Here is a 23,237-nt window from a genome sequence, read left to right as displayed (position 1 = left end):
AATGAGTTAAAGTGGGCTAAATGTGTAGTACATAGTAGGTAATATTTAATTAACAAGTAAACCCTCATTAGCACCTACTGCACGCATGGGATTGTAGTAAGCACTGGCGTTACAGCAGGAATGATCACTCCCGTCACTACATAGGCTACACTCAAGTGGGGAGACGGCCTCAAACAGCAAACACATAAGTATTACTTCATTTGACAGTAAATGCTATAGAGAAAAGCTAAAACAAAATACCATTCGGGAAAGCAGGTTTGTGTGCTCTTATATACCCAGAGCCTAGGACAGTGTCTAGCACACACCAAGTTGTTTCACAAATAAATATACAAAAATCAAGGCCATCAGATATGAACTACCTAATCTCTCCTTTCTAACTAAAAAATATCCACTTGGTCAGCTTTCTTGATTCTTCTTTGTCTGAGATGTTCCCTTCTTCTGCTAAGGTTAATTTTTTTTGGTCTTCTTGATCTCAAGACTTTAAAAAAATTAATTCCAGTATAAATTAATATACAGTGGTGTATTAATTTCAGATGTACAATATAGTAATTCAACAATCCTATCCATTACTTAGTGCTCATCACGGTAAGTGTAATCTTCATCCCCATTACCTATTTCCCCCATTCCCCCGTCCACCTCCCTTCTGCTAATCACCAGTTTGTTCTCTATAGTTAAGAGTCTGTTTTTTGGTTTGTCTTTTTTATTTTGTTTCTTAAATTCCATGTATGAGTGAAATCATATGGTATTTGTCTTTGTCTAACTGACTTATTTCACTTGGCATTATACTCTCTAGATCCACCCATGGATGGATCCATCCATGCTGTCCCAAACGGCAAGATTTCATCCATTTTTATGGGTGAATAGTATTCCATGGTAGCCATTGGAATCCGTTGTATCCATTCTTCTTTATCCATTCATCTATTGATGGACACTGGGTTGCTTCCATATTTGGCTATTGTAAATAATGCTGCAAAAAACATAAGGGTCAATGTAATTTTTTGCATTAGTGTTTTCAAGTTCTTCAGGTAATTACCCAGTAGTGGAATTACTATGTCACACGGTAATTCAATTTTTAATTTTCTGAGGAACCACCTTACTGTTTCCCAGAATGGCTGTACCAGTTTACATTACCACCAATTGTGCACAAGTGTTCCTTTTTCTCCACATCCTTGTCAACACTTGTTGTTTCTTATGTTTTTGATTTTAGCCATTCTGACAGGAGTGAGGTGTACCTCATTGTGGTTTTGATTTGCATTTCCCTGATGATAAGTGATGTTGAGCATTTTTACATGTGTCTGTTGGCTATCTGTATGTCTGTCTTCTTTGGAGAATGTTCACGTCTTCTGCTCATTTTTAAATTAGATTATTTGGGTTTTTTGGTGTTGAGTTGTAGAAGTTCTTTTTTTCCTTTTTTTCTTTTTCTTTTTCTTTTTTTTTTCCCTCCACACCCAGTGTGGAGCGCAGGGCAGGGATTGAACTTACAACTCTGAGATCCAGACCCGAACTGAGATCAAGAGCCAGACACTTAACCAGCTGAGCCACCCAGGCACCCCGAGTTGTTTAAGTTCTTTATACATTTTGGATACTAACCACTTATTGTCATTAGCAAATATCTTCTCCCACTCAATAGGCTGTCTTTTTGTTTTGTTGATTGTTTCATTGGCCATCCAAAAGTTTTTAATTTTGATGTAGTCCCAATATTATTTTTGCTTTTGTTGTGCTTGACTCAGAAGACATATCTAGAAAAATGTTTCATGGCTGATGTCAGAAAGATTACTGCCTGCGCTCTCTTCTAGGATGTTTATGGTTCAGGTCTCACATTTAGGTTCTTAATCCATTTGGTCTTTTATTTTTGTGTATGTTATAAGAAAGTGGTCCAGTTTCATTCTTCTGCATGTAGCTGTCTAGTCTGCCCAACACAATTTGTTGAAGAGACTTTTCCCCGTTGCATATTCTTGCTTCCTAATTGACCATATAATTGTGTGTTTATTTCTGGGTTCTCTATTCTGTTCTGTCTGTTCTTATGCCAGAACCACAGTATTTTGATTACTATAGCTCTGTAGTATATCTTGAAATCTGGGATTGTGCTATCTCCAGTTTTGTTCTTTTTTCTTTTTCAAAATTGCTTTGGCTATCTGGGGTCTCTTATAATTCCATACAAATTTAGGAATGTTTGCTCTAGTTCTGTGAAAAATGCTGTTGGTATTTTAATAGGGATTGCATTAAATCTGTAGACTGCTTTGGGTAGTACAAACGTTTTGACAATGTTTGTTCTCCCAATCCATGGATCTCATAACTTTTACTCAATCTGGATCTTGTTTCTCTATTAATTATTCTATCTTCATTAGTCCCGGTCCTACTTCTTAGCTTTAAACATACACAAGGGTTTTTGCTTTCCTGAAAAATCTTTCTCTTGGTGCCACTGTTCCCCCTGGAGAGTGCCCTATTTTTCTCCTTCCTTTCAAGGCCACACTTCAAAACTGTCTGGCTTAATGCTTCAACCTTATTATTCTCTCACTGCTTAACTCCTATTCCCAGCACACTAGTGAACTTTCTTTCTTCCATGTTTAGTTGTCAGGACTGTAGCTATTATTTCTCTTATGAAACTCCTAAATCTACTCTCCAGTCTTGATCTCTCTCCAAGCTTGATTTCCAGACTACTAACTCCAGCACATCATTCTCCACAAAAATTTAAGTTGATAAACTAGATGAGAAGTGAAAAGAGGCAGAAGCTCATAATAGAAACTATCCGGAAAAAATTATCTGTAATGGAGGCCTGAATTAGAGAAGGAATGGAATAAATATAAGACTTTACCAAGAAAGAATCAACAGGATTAAGTGACCAAGCAGAAATCAGAGGGAAAGGGGAGGAGAGAGCCTAAAGCAGAACTGGTGCTAAAAAAAGAACAGAGAAATCAGAAGGAGCAGGTGTGGCTATTATTGATGCCATTCTCAGATGAGGGATCTGAAACTCAGCAATATCATGGAATTTTCCCAGTGCCCCCAGGTGTCTGAGTTTAGTTGTATCCACAATATTGCATGATCAATTAAACTGAACCTGAATATGAACACTTTTTTTAACCAATGGTCATCACAGTCCAGCCTTTAACCTGACCGCCTTTTTACTTCTCCACTAAGACTTTCCTTTTCACTATGCTGCAGGCACACTTTCTGTTCTAGTAAACTTAGCCTGCTCATGACTTTTCATTTATGTCATTTTTGTTCTAATTCCATATCCTTGCCTTCAGTGAACCCTCTAAATCTCAGCCATCCTTCAAAGATGAACCTGAGTTGGACTTTCACCAGAAAAATCATTCCCATTTATTGTAACACACAAGGATACATGTTTCTTGGTCTTTGCCAACAAAATGAACACTTGGGCTCTACACTGCCTTGCACTTCTTTCTAAACGTTAAGCATGTGTTACTGCCCTCCCAGTTAAGGGTTTCCTTGAGGTAAGAACCCGATATCTGAAACTTATTTTTCTTTCCTCCATAGCAAGAGTTCACTTGGAGAAGAGAAGCAGTTAGAAGTATTTCATTCCCCCTTCTAACTGCTGAGATATACCAAAATACGCTAAGACTCAATTCAGTCAAGACAGGAAACTGCTATTCACCAGATTGTGCCTGATGAGTTCTTTAGCAAACTCAAAGGAAGAAGAAGCGTTGTCCATCAAGCTTTTGAGTTCTGCCTGAAATTAAAAAAGGAAAGGCTTAGGAAAATGACAAGTGTATCGTTCTTATACCACATATTTGCACAATGTTTTATAGTTTACACAGAATTTAACATGCCATTTCATCCCTATTTCATTTGTTCCTCAGGACTCGAAGAGTCAGTGTGATGGTTAACCTCATTTTACAGATGAGAACATTGAGGCTTATAAACAATAAATGACTTGAAACTTACACTAAGCAGCAAGTTTGAAACGGGTGAGCTCATGTCTGAAGACTCCTACTTAATCTTTTCTTGCAGAGTCAAAGGTGATTAAGGAGCTAAACTTTTAAAAACTGGGGTTGATTCTTCAATCTGACCATTCCACCTATATCCCAAATTCTCTTAGTACCTCCTTTCGGCTGCACTGTTATATAGCACAATTAAAATACCTTCTATTATTTATTGGACCTATTGGATCTCTTCTGTATTCTCTCACCCCCTTCACTCCCTGTAGAACAAATGGCCAGCCATTTCCAGCATCTTCACTAATACCCTGGATTCACCTATCCTCCCCCAGCTTTTTGTTATTCCTACCTTGCCAATCTATAATTTTGAGTTATCTTCCTTTCCTCCTTTTTCTACTTCCATCAGTTAGGTAGCTGAGCTTCTCAGGATAAAATAATTAAATTCTTGGTTGTTCTCACTAATCACTACAAACATGTTCTATTTGATCGCATATGGAATCGAGCATCTACCTCAGCAAACTTTTTATTTTTTTTAATTTCTTTTTTAAAAAGATTTTATTTATTTATTTGACAGAGAGGGAGATCACAAGTAGGCAGAGGCAGGCGGGGGTGGGGGGGAGCAGGCTCCCTACTGAGCAGAGAGCCTGATGTGGGGCTCGATTCCAGGACCCTGAGATCATGAACTGAGCTCAAGGCAGAGGCTTAACCCACTGAGCCACCCAGGCGCCCCCTCAGCAAAATTTTTATTAATCCCTTCTCTTGTCCACAGCAGCAATTCTAAAGTGTTTGGTAATATTAGGCTAGATCAGCAGTTTGCAAGCTTTTTGATCTTAGGATATCTTTTACAATCTTAAAAATTGTTAAGGATCCCAAAGAGCTTTTGTTTACGTGGGTTATAGCCCACATAAATAGCCCATAGTACAATATATATTGTATTAGAAATTAAAAAAGAAATTTTAAAGTATTCAATTAATCAAACATAAAAAGAAGCCCACTACACATTAACATAAATATTTTTCATTTAAGAAAACTGCATTTATGGAACAAAAACTTAGAAGAATAGTACTGTTTTATATTTTTGCAAGTCTCTTTAATGTCTGGCTTAAAAGAGGACAGCTAGATTAGCATGTCTCTATCTGCATTTGATGTATTTTGTAATAAGCTGTCTCTGGAAAGCTTCACTGCACACTTGAGCAAAGGAAAGTGAAGAGGGAAAATCTTTTATATCATAAGGACAATTCTAATTTAAGGCAGGGCCAGCCGGAACTAGGGCTGGCCAAGTGAGATGCCTAGGAAACAGAACTGAAAGCAGCACTCACTGCACATGAAAAGATGTTCAACATCATTAGTCATCAGAGAAATGCAAATCAAAACCACAATGAGATTCCACTGCACATCCAACAGGATGGCCACAATAAAAATGTCAGATAATAACTGCTGGCAAGGACGTAGAGAAATCGAAACTCTTATACACCGCTGGTGGGAATGTAAACTGGTGTAGCTACTCTGTAAAACAGCCTGGCAGTTCCTCAATTAAATATAGAACTCTATATAATCCACTGATTCCACTCCTAGGCATAAGACCAAGAGAAATGGAAACATGTCCAACACATGCCCAAGAACATGTACACAACACTTATAACAGCATTATTCATAATAGGCCAAAAGTGAAAATAACCCAAATGTCCATCAGCTGATGAATGGAAAAATAAAATGTACTGTATCCGCATAATAGAATATTATTTGGTCATAAAAACGAATGAAGTACAATATAGGCCACAACATGACGAAATTTATAAACATGCCAAGTAAAAGAAGACAGTCATAAAAGTTCACACATTGTATATTACTTTTATATGAAATATCCAGAATTGGCAAATCTAGAGTCAGAAAGCAGATATGTAATTGCTTGGGCTGGGGGGATGGGGGGCCAGGGGTTGATGGAGTTCCTAAGGAGCATGGGGTTTCTTTTTGAGGTAATGCAAATGCTCTAAAACCGAGCTGGTGATTGCACACATCTGTGAAAAGAATGAGAGCTTTGTGTGTGCACTGTGCCAGGTACCAGGACACACATGTCAAAAGACACAGTTTCAACGCTCAATGAGCTTGTCTAGATGAAAGATAATTAGGCAACTACCAAATAGTATGCATGTTATTTTATGTATGTATATATACCTATATATATCTATAAATATACCTATATGTATCTATCTATCCATTCATCTATCTATTTATATATAATCACATATAAGAGAAAAGAAGAAAGTAGCCCTAAATTTGCAGTCAAGTCTGTGGACTTTAGGGTCACATAGACAAAGGTTTGAGATCTGAATTTGTCACTTGTTAGTTGTAAAGCTTTGGGCAAGTTATCTAAATTACCTCAAGAGTTAAGTGAATCATTACACATTATGTCATGCCTACTACAGAAGGGCAGAATGCTACTGGTGTTTGTAGAGAGAATGAGCCATGGAATATTGGATGTATTATACAAATTCCTAGAGGAATGCCTGATTTTCAAGTGGCTTAATAAAATTATGGGCAAACACAAACTATATTCTACTGCTAACACCCTCCCCCCCCAAAAAAAAGTTTGTCAGGGTACATTTGACATTGTCGTAGACTGCTGGAATACATAATAAAATTAATATGTAACCTGCACAGACACCATTTCAAATGAAAAAGCATGTCTTTTGGGTGACAGGAAATACAGTTTGGTGCCCTGACTTGCATCATGCTAGACCTCCAGAATATTGGTTAACCATGCTACCCATGTCAGACTATGGAAAGAACATGTGCGGACAAAATGTAAACATTTAATAGACTGGAAAAAATTTGGAAAAACTCCCAAGATTAACTCAAGATAGAAAGGGAAGAATATATTTCTTTTATTTGTTCTTATCAAAGGCCATAAACTCTACCAGTTTACCATTAAACTGCTGGAGCTGGAAACTAGCCAATTAGGCAGACCCGGGGGACTTTGTAGTTGCAGTGAGTACACCCAAGAATGTATTGTACATAACATGTAAATGGACTGCTCGATTGCATACTAAGCAATTGAAGTGGTGGGCATTTGTATTGCCACAACAGACCACTTTTATCAACGTAAGCCACAAAAAGTTAATCTGGGCCTATGCTAAGGGCACATGCTTTCCATTCCACCCCTCCCCCACAATTACTAAACTCTGTTTCACTCAGGAGCTGAGTCTGCTGTCAGCTAAAATATGGAAATAATGTCCCTTGCTATGACATTTACACAGTGAATTTTGCTTTGATAGAGTTAGTTTGCTGGTTTCAGTACCCTTCCCTCCTCCCCCAGTGGCATGATACCAGCTGGAACTGTTTTTTGGACAAGGGTGGGATTTTAAAATTTTGACACATGCACAAATTTTACATTGAATTTTGATGGCTTCTGACATCAACTAAAATAATGGTTGAGAAAGTAATTTCCATGGCCCCTCTCACACTGTTAATCTAAAAATAGCCTGCATGGGGCACCTGGTTGGCTCAGTTGGTGGTATGAGTTACTCTTGATCTTGGGGTTATAAGATCGAGCCCCATGTCGGGTGCAGACAATACTTAATAAAATCTTTTTAAAAATCACCTGTTTATTACATAAATAAATAAATAGCTATAAAGAGGTATAGTATAGAATATGCCCTCTTTTTTTTCCTCTCTCTGTATATGTTTATGTATGTGTGTGTGTGTATAACGTTAAATAAAAGGGGGTCCCTTGTATGGCCTACTATGCACTCTCGGTTTCCTATATAAAGAGAGCTGAAGCAGAGTTTATCCACAGAATTGCCAGACAAACTAAATAATAGATACAAACCATTCTGCATATGCCTAGAAGTTAGCTAATTTCTAAGTATTTATAAAATGTTTACCACTATTGCCTCATGGGATAACCCTGAAAGAGATGCTGAATTGTACCAAGCAGAATGAGGCATTCCAGGAAATAAGAATGTTATACGCAAAGCCATGATAGTAGGAAAGCATGGTGTGTGGAATAACATCAATGGCTAGATGGTAGAGGACAGGCTAGGGCAGGGAATTTAAAGAACCGAAATAAAAGATGAGGAGTGCCCAGACTAGAGCAGTGGTAGAGGAGAAGAGATAGCTAAGATGCAGAACTGATAGGAACTGGTAGATGTTTAGATGGGGCGCTGAAGAAAAGACAGATGGAAATCTTAGGTTTGTGATGGGATTTACATGCTGGTGACAATGAACCACAGAGCCACAAACCTATTTTAGAGGAAAAAGAACAACTGTCCAGTTTCGACATATTTAAGGTAATGTAAAGCATCTAGGTAAAGATTGTCTACAATACATTAGACACACAGAATTCAGAAATCAACATTTTTTTTAGAATATCTAATCAATATAAATATTTATATATAATTGGTTCTTACAGAATCACCCTGGCAATAACAAAGGGATATTATATTAATTAGGAGTTACAAATGATAGAGTCTTATGAATAACCCAAAAAGTATAGGGTTATTCAAAGTGGAATTAAGTAAATTAAAAACACATTTCCATCACTACCTCAGCTGCTTTGCCATTGTAAAGGCGAAAATGATTACAGGCCTTAAGATTGAGTGCGATGGTGCTATCAGGAATTTGCTGAAGGTAAACTGCCAGAACTTCTTGAGACACATCATAGTAATCCAACTTGTAGTAACATAGGGCCACGTATACATTGAGGGCAAGGTATTCCCTATTAGATGAAAGAATTAAGGTTAACAGTTTAAGTCTACTTCATAGTAAGGTTGTCAAACTACAAAGACTTCTTTAATGGCTCAAAGTGACAGCCAGGTGAGGAGGACATGAACTTGCCTTTTGAGTAAAGAAGGCAAGGTATCATCACTGCAATATTTTTCTTTTGTATTGTAGTATGTGGATGTTGTGATTTAAGTAGACAGAGAGATGACAACTGAAGGAGAAAGGGAAGCATTCAACTCCTACCAGTTCATGTTAAAAAGACCAAACTAACCCATGCTCTAACTGGGCTAAACTGTAAATAAGCATGGACTGGACAAAGGACGGACACACAAAGCAAGCAGACTCAATGACTGGGAAGGGGAATGGGTGGGGTGCAGGTAAGCAAAAGGGGAGAAGGCAGGTGGATGAGATATTTTGGGGAAGTGGGAGAGATACCCAGTGGTCAGTGATAAAGTTGGAATGTTCGTTCTTCAGAATGTTTTATTTCTAATTTTGTCGGCAAGTTCCCTACAACCTAATACAATGCTGAAATGATAAATTTAGACCATGCATTTTCAACAGGGGCCATATCATCTCCAAAAGGGTAAAGATCCTTATGAAGAAGTGGAAAATTGTACTCATTTTAAGTACAAAGCATAGATATACGTTCAGTCTACACATGGACATACAGTGTGTCTGTGGTTCTAAAATTTCACGAGAAGGTGATGGGGTGAGGGGAAGACCAAAAAGACTCCTTGGAAGGGTGACAGTGAAATAAAAGTGGAGAAATCCTGATCTGGAGAATAAGGAGTTCTTAATCAGACCACATTATTAGCTAAACAGATTTGAACACATGGTGATAATAGGTCGAAAGAACACTAGGTCCTCAGCCAAATCGGTTACAAAAAAGCTAACAAAATGAGATTTAGAGTAGACATGAAAGGACACAGACCTGTTATCTAGCAGTATTCGCTTATAAATATCAATAGCTTCTTGGTAGTGAGATCGCATATAGTGGATTGAGGCCAAACTGAGTTGATCTTCTGTGATATCCTGAAGATTCTGATGAAAGTTCATCAACTTCTTCTCATCATTAAACTAAAATTGTCAGAGGGAAAAAGACATGTAAAGATTCGTGACAGTGTACAGTTAATCACCACCTACGGTACAGAGATTTTAACTCCTTCTCCTTCAGCCATTTTGGTCTCTCAGTTCCCCCCCATTTCCCTTCAGTTCCTTGTCTTCTCTCCTGTCTCTCCTTCAGAGTAAGAATGAAAACAGCCTCTGGAGGCAAAGCCTTTGAGTCACAGCTAATATTAATTACTTGACCCCCCCTCCTCCTTTCTTTCTATTTTTTCCCCTATGTCTTTTTATCATTTTTATATGCTGTTTATAAGAGAGACATTTTAAAATATGAAGACACAGTAAAGCAGAAAGTTTAAAAGTATGTAAAGACAGGGGCACCAGGGTGTCTCATCTTAAGTATATAAGGAGATATAATAGACAAACACTAAACAAAAGAGAGTGGTGTAGATATACGAACATGACGAAGCAGCCTTTACGTGAAGAGAAATTTTTAGAGATAGAGACATTGCACAATGATGTTTCAATCCACTGATGGACAGAACAATTCTAAATTTGTATGTACTTAATGATAGAGTCTGAAAAACATGTAACACAAAAACTGAAAGAACTAAACAGAGACGGATAATTACACTATGAAACTTTTAAATGTACTAAGAATAATTGTTTTCATATACTGCCTATGGATGATTTGATAAAGTTTCCATAAAATAGTTTAGAAATATCAATTAAAAGCTTAATTTTTAAAAAAATATTTATTTATTTTAGAGCGAGAGGGAATCTGCGCACGTGTATACATGTGTATGTATATGTATGGATATGTGTGTGTGTGTATATATATATATATGTTATATATACGGAATATAACTCAGCCATGAAAAATAATGAAATCTTGCCATCTGGGACAAAAGGATGGATCTAGAGAGTATAATGCCAAGTGAAATAAATCAGTTAGAGAAAGTCAAATACCACATGATTTCACTCATATGTGGAATTTTTTTTCAAAATCTTTTTTTAAGATTTTATTTATTTATTTGACAGAGACACAGAGAGATCACAAGTAGGCAGAGAGGCAGGCAGAGAGAAAGGAGGAAGCAAGCTCCCTGCTGAGCAGAGAACCTGATGCAGGCCTTGATCCCAGGACCCCCGGATTATGACCTGAGCCGAAAGCAGAGGCTTAACCCACTGAGCCACCCAGGTGCCCACTCATATGTGGAATTTAAGAAATAAAACAAATGAGAAGAGAGAAACAGGCAAACCAAGAAACAGACTCTTAATGATGGTACCAGAGGGGAGGTGGGTAGGGGGATGGATTAATAAATAGGTGACAGGGATTAGTAAGTATTAAAAAATTAAAAATAAACAAATAGACATATACATACATATGTACAATCTGAAAGTCAAATAACTAGGAAACATTAAATTATGATATACGCATACAATGAAATGTTATAAGCACCATTTTAAAAGTCTTGGGGCATCTGGATGGCTCAGTGGGTTAAGCCTCTGCCTTCAGCTCAGGTCATGATCTCAGGGTCCTGGGATGGAGCCCCGCATCGGGCTCTCTACTTGGCAGGGAGCCTGCTTCCCCTCCCCCCTCTGCCTGCCTCACTGCCTACTTGTGATCTCTCTGTCAAAAAAATAAATAAAATCTAAAAAAAAAAAAGTCACAGTCTTAAAGACTATTTAGTGACTCAGAGATATGCTCATTGTATAAAGGTAAGTTTAAAAAAAAAAGGCAGAATACAAAAACATATGTTTGGCATGAGGCTCATTCTTCAAAACAAAAAAAATGAACAAAATATAAATATGTGTATAAAAATAATTATCTTTATTTATTTGAGAGAGAGAGAGAGAGCACAAGCAGGGGGAGAGGCAGAAGGAGAAGCAGACTCCCTGCTGAACAGAGAACTTGATATGGGGCTCGATCCCAGGACCCCGGGATCACGACCTGAGCTGAAGGCAAATGTTTAACCAATGGAGCTACCCAAGCACCCCTTAAAAATAATTATCTTAAATGGAGATATAAGATAACAAAAGGCTGAAATGCAGTTTCCTTTATTATTTATTTTTTTAATTTAAATTTTAAGTAGCTAACATACAGTGCAATATTGGTTTCTGAAGTAGAATTCAGTGATTCATCACTTACTTACAACACCCAGTGCTCATCGTAACAAGTGCCCCCTTTGATGTCCATTACCCATCTAGCCTATCCCCACCCACCTCCCTCCATCAACCCCGTTCGTTCATTATCGTTAAGAGTTTCTTATGGCTTATTTCCCTCTCTCCTTCTTCTCCCTCTTCCCCCTTCCCATACATTCATCTGTTTTCTTTCTTAAATTCCACATATGAGTGAGATCATATGGTATTTATCTTTCTCTATTTCACTTAGCATAATACACTCTAGCTCCATCCACGTCATTGCAAATGGCAAGATTTCTTTTTTTTTTTTTATGGCTGAGTTATAGCCCATTGCGTATATATACCACATATTCTTTATCCATGCATCAGTCGATGGACATTTGCGTTCTCTCCATAGTTTGGCTACTCTTGATAATGCTGCTATAAACACTGGGGTGCACGTATTCCTTTGAATCTGTATTTTTGTATCCTTTGGGTAAATATCTAGTGGTGCAGTTACTGGATCACAGGGTAGTTCTATTTGTATCTGTATTTTTTAAAAAGATTTTATTTATTTATTTGACAGACAGAGATCACAAGCAGGCAGAGAGGCAGGCAGAGAGAGAGGGGGAAGCAGGCTTCCTGCAGAGCAGAGAGCCCGATGAGGGGCTCGATCCCAGGACCTTGAGATCATGACCTGAGCCGAAGGCAGAGGCTTAACCACTGAGCCACCCAGGCGCCCCTCTCTTTGTAGTTTTAAAAAGATTTTATGTATTGATTTGAGAGGGAGAGAGAGAGCATGAGCGGGGAGAGGGGCAGCAAGAGGGGGAAAAGCAGACTCTCCACTAAGGGAGGGGCCTGACTCTGGGCTCTATCCCAGGACCCTGAGATCATGAGATCATGACCTGAGCCAAAGTCAGATGCCTAAGCAACTGAGCCACCCAGGTGCCCCTGGGCAGTTCTATTTGTAACATTTTGAGGAACCAGCATGCCATTCTCCAGAGTGGTTGCACCAGTTTGCATTTCCACCAACAGTGCAAGAGAATTCCCCTTTCTCTGCATTCTCACCAACCCCTGTTGTTTCTTAATTGTTAGTTTAAGCCATCCTGACATGTGAGATGGTATCTCATCATGGTTTTGATTTATATTTCCTTGATGATGAGTTATGTTGAACATCTTTTCATGTGTCTGTTAGCCATTTGGGTATCTTTTCTGGAAAAGTGTCTATTCATGTCTTCTGCCCATTTCTCAATTGGGTTATTTGTTTTTTGGGTATGGAGTTTGATTAAGCTCTTTGTAGATTTTGGATACTAACCCTTTATCAGATATGTCATTTGCAAATATTTTCTCCCAAAATGTAGGCTGCCTTTTAGTTTTGTTGACTGTTTTCTTTGCTGTGGAGAACTTTTTTATCTTGAGGAAGTCCCAATAGTTCACTTCGGCTTTTGTTTTCCTTGCCTCAGGAGAGGAATCTAGTAAGAAGTTGCTATGGCTGAGGTAAAAAAGGTTGCTGCCTATGTTCTCCTCAAGGATCATGATGGTTTCCTGTCTCACATGAAGGTCTTTCATCCATTTTGAATTTATTTTTGTGTATGGTGTAAGAAAGTGGGCTGGTTTCATTCTTTCACATGATGCTGTCCAGTTTTTCCAACACCATTTGAAGAGAATGACTTTTTTCCATTGGATATTCTTTCCTGCTTTGTCAAATATTAGTTGACCATACAGTTATGGGTCCATTTCTGGGTTCTCTATTCTGTTCCACTGATCTATGCGTCTGTTTTTGTGCCAGTACCATAGGGTCTTGATCACCACAGCTTTGTAATAAAGCTTGAAGTCCGGAATCATGATGCCTTCAAGTTTTGTTTCTTTTTCAGAATTGCTTTGGCTATTCTGGGTCTTTTGTGGTTCCATACTAATTTTAGGATTATTTGTTCTAGCTCTGTGAAAAATGCTGGTGGTATTTTGATGGGGATTGCATCAAATGTGTAGATGGCTTTGGGTAGTACAAACACTTTAACAAAGTTTGTTCTTCCAATCCATGAGCATGGAATGCTTTTCCATTTCTTTGTGTCCTCTTCAATTTCTTTCATAAGTGCTCTATAGTTTTCAGAGTATAGATGTTTTATTTCTTTAGTTAGATTTATTCCAAGGTATCTTACTGTTTTTGACACAATTGCAAATGGGATTGATTCCTTAATTTCTTTGGGGTATAGAAATGCCAACAGATTTTTGCATATTGATTTTATATCCTACGATTTTGCTAAACTCATGTATCAGTTCTAGCAATTGTTTGGCAGAGTCTTTCAGGGTTTTTTTTATGCAGAGTACCATGTCATCTGCAAATAGTGAAAGTTTCACTTCTCCCTTGCCAATTTGGATGTCTTTTATTTCTTTTTGTTGTCTGACTGCTGAGGCTAAGACTTCCAGTACCATGTTAATTAGTAATGGTAAGAGTGGACATCCTTGTCTTGTTCCTGACCATAGGGGAAAGGCTCTCAGTTTTTCCCCACTGAGGATAGTATTAGCTATGGGTCTTTTGTATATGGCCTTTATGATGCTGAGGTATGTTCTATCTACTCCTACTTTGTTGAGGCCTTTTTTTTAATCAGGAAAGGATGCTATATTTTGTCAAATGCTTTTTCTGCATGTACTGATAGGATCATATGGTTTTTATCCTTTTATTAATATAGTGTATCACATTGATTGATTTACAAATATTGAACCACCCTTGTAGCCCAGGAATAAATCCCACTTGATGGTGGTGAATAATTCTTTTAAAGTACTATTGAATTCAATTTGCTAGTATTTTATTGAGAATTTTTGCATCTATGTTCATTAGGGCTATTGGCCTGTAATTCTCCTTTTTAGTGGGTGTAGATTTTATTTTCTCTTTCAACTTTTGCTTACTTATATTTTGTTTAATAGGATTAATGTAAACTTCTATAATATGGAAAATTATTTTTAAAAAACCATTTTATGATGATGACCAAAATTACTGCTATAAGCCAGGGGTGCCTGGTTGGTTCAGAAGGTAGAGAATGTGACTCTTGATCTTGGGGTCATGAGTTCAAGCCCCATTTTGAGTGTAGAGCTTACTATTAAAAAAGAAAAGAAAATCTGGGGTGCCTTGCTGGCTCAGTTGGAAGAGACTGTGACTCCTGACCTCAGGATTGTGAGTTCGAGTCCCATGCTGGGTATAGAGATTTACTTAAATGAATAAACAAAAACTTAAAAAGGGGGGTACCTGAGTGGCTCAGTCAGTTAAGCATCTGACTCTTGATTTCAGCTCAGGTCATGATCTCAGGGTTGTGAGACCGAGCCCTGCATCAGGCTCCACACCGGATATGGAGCCTGCTCGAGGTACTCTCTCTCACTCTCCCACCCTACTCTAGTGTGCTCTCCCTCTTAAAAACAAAACAAAACAAAACTTACTGCTATAAGGCAATTCTGAAAAGTGTGTGTTTCTAGGAGTTAAGATAAGGTGTCTTAGAGTCTGCTTCCGAGAGACAATAGGAGAGTTGAAACAAACTAATTTTAATGACTACTACTTAAAAAGAACAAAAATCTAACATCTCTTATTAGTAAAGAACACTAAGAAAAGAAAATCCTATAAAATCAATATCTATATTCTACTTGTTCTAGAAATACCATTAATAAGCATTTCTAGTTCATTATCTTTCACCACTGTTTTTAATAAGAAGAAAAAATACTTTAAAACAAAAAATGTGATATGAGAACATAAATACCTTATGAGCCAAGTGGAAAAGGAGGCGGTTTTGAAGTCGGCTTTTTGGAGCTGTAAAAAAGACGTTCAAACTGCTTATTAATTGTCTATGGCACTTAGTCCTTTGCAAGAATGACATGAGACTCAGATAATCTTCCCAAATCCTTATCTCTGTGACCCTGATATGTCCCGACTATAATACATATTATTTTCATCTGGTCTCTACCTGCAGAAGCAGCAACTGCATCAGGAACCAGAAAAAAAAAGTTCTCTTCTTCCCCAGCACTTGTTCTACTAGCTTCTATCACGGTGACCCACAGCACAGGATGCCACACACACAGTTCCGGTAGCGGCCCACCACCACGCTGCTCACACACTGACCAAACACTGGAAATAAAGTTATGTTTATCCCAATTCATGTAGAAATCCACGTCATTCAGCTGTTCTTCCAAGTATTCTTTGTCAATTCCTTCCGAAATCTCCTTTTCTACAGTTATACAGCCATATTTCCTTAAATACTAGCTCAATCTCTACTCCATAAATCTTCGAGCATGATCATCAGCCACACTTAAACACTCAACCAGGTGAAAAGGTTAACACTTTTCAAGTTCCAAATCCCGTTTGCTCTGCTGAAGAATTTTCCTAATTCTGGATGCCTAACCCTACATTTTTAAAAAAAGATTTTATTTATTTATTTATTTATTTGAGAGACAGAGATCACAAGCAGGCAGAGAGGCAGGCAGAGAGAGAGGAGGAAGCAGGCCCCCCCGCTGAGCAGAGAGCCCGACACGGGGCTCGATCCCAAGACCCTGGGATCATGACCTGAGCCGAAGGCAGAGGCTATTAACCCACTGAGCCACCCAGGCGCCCCCATTTTTTTTTTTTTTTTACAGAAAAAAACCCATACTTCAAAGCATAAAAAAGAAAAAATTATATGGCGAGATAGATAGCTACCCTGATCACTTTCTATGTGTCTGACACTATTCTAGGCACAGATACAGTCTAGAAACACAAGAAAAATAAGTAACTTATAGGCCTATATAACTATATTAAGAAAAACTTTATCAGAATACAGGACACAGTTTGGGTACAAATCAAGAAAGGTTCCAAGTTCCATGTGATCCCTGAATTTGAACTGGAACAGTTCCTAAATATGTATGAATCTGTTAATTCTCTAAGAATTCTATCCTGGAATATATTCTTCCCTAACAAATTTCCTAACAAACATTCCCTTGCCCAGTTTCTTACATTTCTTTGAATTTAATTTGATGCATACTCTCATTATTCTTAATCCTTCTTCCCCTGTTTCTCTTTGCCCTGTTCTTATTTGCATGTTGATGTCCAGTTCTTAGACAGCTGTCAGGACAAGTAAAGCAAACAGCAACTAGTCTGGATTTTTCAAGCAGAAATTACTTGGCTTCTCATTCAGAAGCAGGGAAAACAGCTATAAAATCCACATCCCTAGGGCTTAGACAGCTACCTCCAACTTCTACAATAGCATGAATATCCTACACCATAAGGGGGCCTAAGAAAGAGAACTTGCTCTTCTGCTTCTTTCATTCTGCTTATCTGCCGTAGCTTCTGGGAAGGTGGGGTGGGGACAGGAAGCAGCACAGAGATTAACGCTCTCTTTAAACATAAAATTGCTCAGATTCAATGTTCTTTGAAGATTAAATCTATTTTTTAGTTTTTTTTAAATTTTATTTTAAAGTAATTTCTACACCCAACATGGGGCTTGAACTTACAACCCCAAGATCAAGAGTCACATGCTCTACCGAGTGAGCCAGCCAGGCGCCCCTATTTTCTAATTGTATTTGGTTTTTCCTCAATAAAAAAAGGAATTAAATATGTTTTAAAATCTCCAAAATAAGGAACCTGGGTGGCTCAGTGGGTTAAAGCCTCTGCTTTCGGCTCAGGTCATGATCCCAGGGTCCTGGGATCGAGTTCCGCATCGGGCTCTCTGCTCAACAGGGAGCCTGCTTCCTCCTCTCTCTCTGCCTGCCTCTCTGCCTACTTGTGATCTCTGTCTGTCAAATAAATAAATAAAATCTTTAAAAAAAATAAAAAATAAAATAAAATCTCCAAAATAACTCATACCATTCGTGATGAATACTGGATATTAAAGGGGCCATTTTACCTTTAAATCCAGCGGCTTCAGCTTGTTTATACATTCCAAGAAAAAAGTAGGTACAGGCTAGGTTCACCCAGACTTCAGGATTGCAATTTTCCTCTTTTGTTGCATTTTCATATTCCTGAAATATATATTAAGCAGGGATCTCACTTCAGCAGTAAAGCAATCAATGACCCATTCCTCTATAATGGAATAGGATTTCTTACTGAGATTGGGCAACTTCACATTTAGGGAATCCTATATGCTCCACTATACTGTACCTTCAAGGTTAAATACTGAAGTTACAACTCAATCTTACCCATGGTGGGTGGGGGAGTGGGGCTGTTGTCCACAAAACCTTTTTTTTTTTTTTTATGATTTACTTATTTATTTGAGAAAGAGAGAGAGAGAGAGAGAGGGAGCGATGCACACCCAGGGGGAGGGGCAAAAGGAGAAGAGAATCAAGCAGATTGCAAGCTGAATGAAGAGGCGGACGCTGGGCTCGATCTCACAACCCTGAGATCATGACCTGAAACAGAGTCTGACCCTTAACTGACTGCGCCACCCGGGCACCTGTTTTCCACGTTAAACTTTTTCCCCGCCCCCTCCTTTTAACACTGATATGGGCTAATAAACTGCAGAAATGAAAAGTAACTGAAATATTTTATTTTTGCTAACTTAAAAAGATAAACAAGGGGTGCCTGAGTGGCTCAGTTAAACCTCCAATTTTTGGTTTTGGGATGGAGCCCCGCATCTGGCTTTGAGCTCAGTATGGAGCCTGCTTTGGATTCTCTCTCCTTCTCCCTCTCCACCCCATCCCCTCAAATAAATAAATAAAATCTTAAAAAAAAAAAAAAAGGAGGGATGCTTGGGTGGCTCAGTCGTTAAGCGTCTGCCTTTGGCTGGGGTCATGATCCCAGGATCCTAGGATCAAGCCCCAAGTTGGGCTCCCTGCTCACAGGGAGCCTGCTTCCTTCTCCCTGTCCTCCCTGTTTGTGCTTTCTCTCGCTATTTCTCTCTCTCTCAGATAAATAAATAAAATCTTTACTTCTTAAATTTTAAAAAAAGATTTTATTTATTTATTTGACAAAGAGAGTGAGTGTGCAGGCAGAAGAAGAGGGAGAAGCAGGCTCCCTATGGAGCCAGGAGCCCGACGTGGGGCTCCATCCCAGGACCCCAGGACCATGACCTGAGCTGAAGATAGATGCTTAAGTGACTGAGCCACCCAAGCACCCCATAAACAAAATCTTTAAAAAAATGTTTTTTAATTAAAGGAAAACAAGATAACTTACAAGAAATGCATAGGTTCAGTTAACTTAAAATCTAATAACCTTAATATACTACAAATATCACTTCATTCTAATTGTTTTTCTGGCTTTATTTATTTGGCTTTACATTTTTTTTGTTGGCTTTACATTTTAAAAAGACATTTTCTTCCTGCCAAGAACACCTTCTGAGATTCCCTTTGTCAACTACGTTTACATATACTCTTACTATTTACCAGTCTACTATAGCAGATAGCTTTGTTTCTTCTTCTTACTACATTTGGGCTCTCTCCTCTATATCTTTCACAAATTCTACCAGCTTCTATTCTGTCCTCATATCTTCTCTTTGCCCTCACTGATTTTGCTGTTTTTGTTCTTCGTCATACCTCCTCATTACGTGATCTTAGACACTTTCATTTTGGTTATGCATGTTCTATAAATATCCTTGGATTACAGTTGGGGGGTAAGGATATGTAGAAAATGTTTAAGCAACTTCATCTATGCTTTAAAAACTGTTTGACAAAAGTGAACTATAATTTTATCTAGATTCATATTCCTATAGATTGCTCATTACATAGGTGCTGTTTACAACAACCAAGAAAAACAACTTTCAAAACTCAACTTGCACAAATATAAAGATAACATTTCCTATGTCTAAAAATTAATCAAGCAAAATAAAAATGAACTTCTTTTGAGAAAAGCATCATGGAAATTTTATCAAAAGGGTTTATTTCTCTTCTTCTGAAAATTTCCCTAAGAAATGCTAATATTAATATTTTGAACAATCTCATTAGTATATATCTAAAAGCAAAGAATAAACAAGATATATATAATATAGATATATCTGTATATATCTATATATATATTTGAACTTCTATAGAAGATCTCTGAAGCAATACATCAAACAAGAGCCAGTGGTTGTCTCTGTTAACAAAGAAATAGGATTGTGGAAGGCAAAGAGGTGATGTTTTACTTTTTACTTTGTTCCCTTCTGCATCGTTTGAATTTTACCAGGAGCACATATCATTATAATACAAAGCTTAATAACTTTTTCAAAATCCTTGTGTTGCAATTTTTTTTTTTAAACTAACCTCCAAAGCTCTCTTGTAGTCACCGAGGTGAAAAGCACAGTATCCAATCCACAGATTAGTATCCTCTTCTTGTTCCCCAACGTGACGTTTGAACTTCAGGTTAAAATTTCAGAAAGAAAGAAAGTGTGAGAGAGAAGGAAAAAAAGAAAGAAAGAAGGGGGGTAGAAAGGGAGGGCGGAAGGGAGGGAGGGAGGGAGGAAAGGAAGAAAGAAAGAAAGAAGGAAGGATGGAAAAAAGAAAGGAGGAGGGAGGGAGGAAGGGAGGGAGGGAAAGAAAGACAGACTTTGAATAAACCATCTATTTAAAAAACTGCTATGTTGGGGCGCCTGGTTGGCTCAGTCAGTGGAGTGTGTGACTCTTGATCTTGAAGTTGTGAGTCTGCATGCCACACTGGGTGTAGAGATTACTTAAAAATAAAATCTTTAAAAAAATTAAAAACAAACAAACAACACTGCTATGTTAAACTATCAATAAACAAATCAGCAAGGAAATTGCAAGTAACAGAAGACAGACAATACTGTTTAATTAAGCCTATACCTAGGGAACTCAGCACAATTACTCCCCCACTAACTTTTTTTTAAGTAGACTCCACACGCAGTATTGAGCCCAACTTGAACTCATGGGGCTTGAACTCATGACCCTGCATTCAAGACCTGGCCTGAGATCGAGTCTGACGTTTAACTGACTGAGCCATCCAGGCACCCCAGCACAATTTCCTTCTAATCGTCACAGAAATGTTTATTTTTTTTTGCATGCTGCAACAACTAACAGAATATACATTCCACTTATTCCAGGAAGCATCATCAAATGCTGGAAGAATGGTTGCTGCAGAGCAACTGAAACAGGCTATATTGAAACAATGTGTGTAACTGTACGATGGTCTCAATTCTTTCCAATGTTAGGAATGAAAAGAATTTTAATGTTTGCTTTATACATTACTCAAGAAAACGATAGCACAGATAGATTATTTCTTAGACATTCACAAAATGAAAAATCTAGTTCACTTAATATTTCCAGTTGGAAGAAACATGTATTTTCAAATATTTCACCTTTGTTTTTCTGTATTAATGGACATCTTATTCCAGAAAGTATTTAAGAGTTATCCCCATAACAATTCTGGGGGCAATTAAGAAATATAAGATTTATACAAAGTTTCTAATGCTAAACACCTGAAGGTTAGAGAGATTAAGCAATGAACTCAAGACCACCACAGCCAGGGAGGGCAGTAGCAGGGACCGCCACAGTCCACTGACTCCATCACCTGTGTTCTCACCCTCCATGCTCTACTGCCTTCCAATGCACACATCAAACCTGTCCCATTAGCGCACACATACATTTATTCATAGATACCTTTCACTGAGAATAAGCCATTAAATCATTCTGTTACTCTTAAATAGGCTTACCAGGGCCTATAAGAATTAAGGATATTGAGAAGACTGGCCTCGTTTATGTCCATTGTGAAAAAATATCCCAGCCAACAGAAGTCCTGCTTTGGAGGAAAGCAATGAGGCCTTGAAGGAGTTTGAACTCCCATGATTAGGTGAGAGTTTTCCATTCTACAGGCTGATATACAAAAAAAACTGGTTAAAAAAAAAAATTAAGTAGGGGGGTTGCCTGGGTGGCTCAGTTGTTAAGCGTCTGCCTTCAGCTCAGGTCATGAGCCCAGGGTCCTGGGATCGAGCCCCACTTCAGGCTCCCTGCTTGGCGGGAAGCCTGCTTCTCCCTCTCCCTCTCCCCTTGCTTGTGTTTCCTCTCTTGCTGTGTCTCTCTCTGTCAAATAAATAAATAAAATCTTTAGAAAAAATTAAATAGGGAGCGAACACCTATTTATATAGATCATTCCTACAGAACACTGGCGCCTTGACTGTTACAAGATGAAGACAACCATTAATACTTCCTGGTCTAGGATAAGAATTACTCTTGTAGTTAACACCATAACATTACAAGTCTTCCTTTCACAAAACGCTGTGGATCTGAGGACAGTGCCTTAAGTCTGAAGAAATTCCTATTTGAAGTCTCCCTGAATTTGCTTCAGGAATTGCCTGGAACCACAGGAAAGCTCATGAGACCCGCCCCCCCCCAAAGCACAGCAGTACCCATTCCTATTCCCGTACACCATGGCACTTTAACCACCCACCTAAGAATAAGCATAGAACAGAGCCTCCCTGATAACTTAAAAGCAGTGTGGGATTACACAGTAAGGAAAATGTGGTCATCGTCTTAAAGAAAAGAGAGAAGAGAAAGGGGACTGATACAAATTAGACATATAACTACCACTTAGTCCACTGATTTACAGAGCTAGAAGGTCTTTCCAGGTCAACTTCCCCACTTTATTTATTTCTTTAAGATTTTATTTATTATTTATTTATTTGAGAGAGAGAGAGCATGAGTTGGGAGGGGGCAAAGGAGGGGAAAGAGGGAGAGGGAGAAGAAGACTCCCCGTCAAGCAGGAAGTCTGACATGGGGCTCGATCCCATGACCCTGAGATCATGACCTGAGCCAAAGGCAAATACTTAACCAACTGAGCCACCCAGGCGTCCCCAACTTCCTCACTTTGAAGATGAGAATGCTGACACCAAAAAAGTCAAACAAAGTTCTTGATAGCAGAGCTAATGAGAAACAGAAGACTGTACATGGAAGACTGAGAAATATATAAAACTAATTAAAACAATTACTATTGATAGATTACAAGTACTGATAGATTACATATAGCCAGAGTAGTACTTTGGAGAAATGACTGGCACCACACAACCAGACTGTGCTGGTTCTTTGGTGTGCCCCTTCATCTCCTACAACATGTGATTCCCACAAGGCAGCTTCTCAAAGCACAGTATCCTTGGACCACCTACACCAGAAGCACTTGGGCCACTTGTCAAAAATGCAGGTTCCTGAGGACCACCGCAGACCGATTTGGAAAGAATCAGAATCCCTAAGGCAGGAGTCCAGGAGTATACATTTTAATAAGCACCCTAGGTGATCCTGATGTGTATCAGAAGTTGAGAACTGCCATAGAGATTTGAGGTATTTTCTGAAGATACAGTGCTCTAGACAATAAGCATGAAGCATGGTGGTATTATATAAATAATCCAGACTTTATAACATATAATAGGAATAAACATAAATTGGTCAGCGCTCGGGATAAACACTGTGTGAACTGATGTTATTTTAAATGTCCCTCCATAGTTTTAGCTGAATTCACCGTAGTGGGACTAGACATAACCCCAAGTGTCCTTCAAGAAGTAA

The 23,237-nt window shown here is 38.3% G+C and overlaps 1 protein-coding gene across 1 annotated transcript in view; it reads right to left on the bottom strand.

Annotated features, from left to right (window-relative positions):
* The window catches only part of IFT56 (intraflagellar transport 56), a 45,136-nt gene that overhangs the window by 20,916 nt on the left and 983 nt on the right, over nucleotides 1-23,237 (bottom strand). Inside the window, exons 3-8 of the mRNA XM_080819005.1 lie at nucleotides 19,995-20,087; nucleotides 17,666-17,780; nucleotides 15,551-15,600; nucleotides 9,553-9,698; nucleotides 8,445-8,616; nucleotides 3,617-3,691 (exon numbers count right to left, since the gene is read on the bottom strand). Of these exons, the coding sequence (XP_080675131.1) occupies nucleotides 3,617-3,691; nucleotides 8,445-8,616; nucleotides 9,553-9,698; nucleotides 15,551-15,600; nucleotides 17,666-17,780; nucleotides 19,995-20,087 (651 nt within the window). The remainder of the gene's footprint in view (nucleotides 1-3,616; nucleotides 3,692-8,444; nucleotides 8,617-9,552; nucleotides 9,699-15,550; nucleotides 15,601-17,665; nucleotides 17,781-19,994; nucleotides 20,088-23,237) is intronic.

This window comes from Martes martes (genome assembly GCF_963455335.1).
Source record: "Martes martes genome assembly, chromosome: 11".
Classification (NCBI taxonomy): domain Eukaryota; kingdom Metazoa; phylum Chordata; class Mammalia; order Carnivora; family Mustelidae; genus Martes; species Martes martes.
Note: the sequence above shows the minus strand (reverse complement) of the source record. Positions and strands in the feature narration are given on the sequence as shown.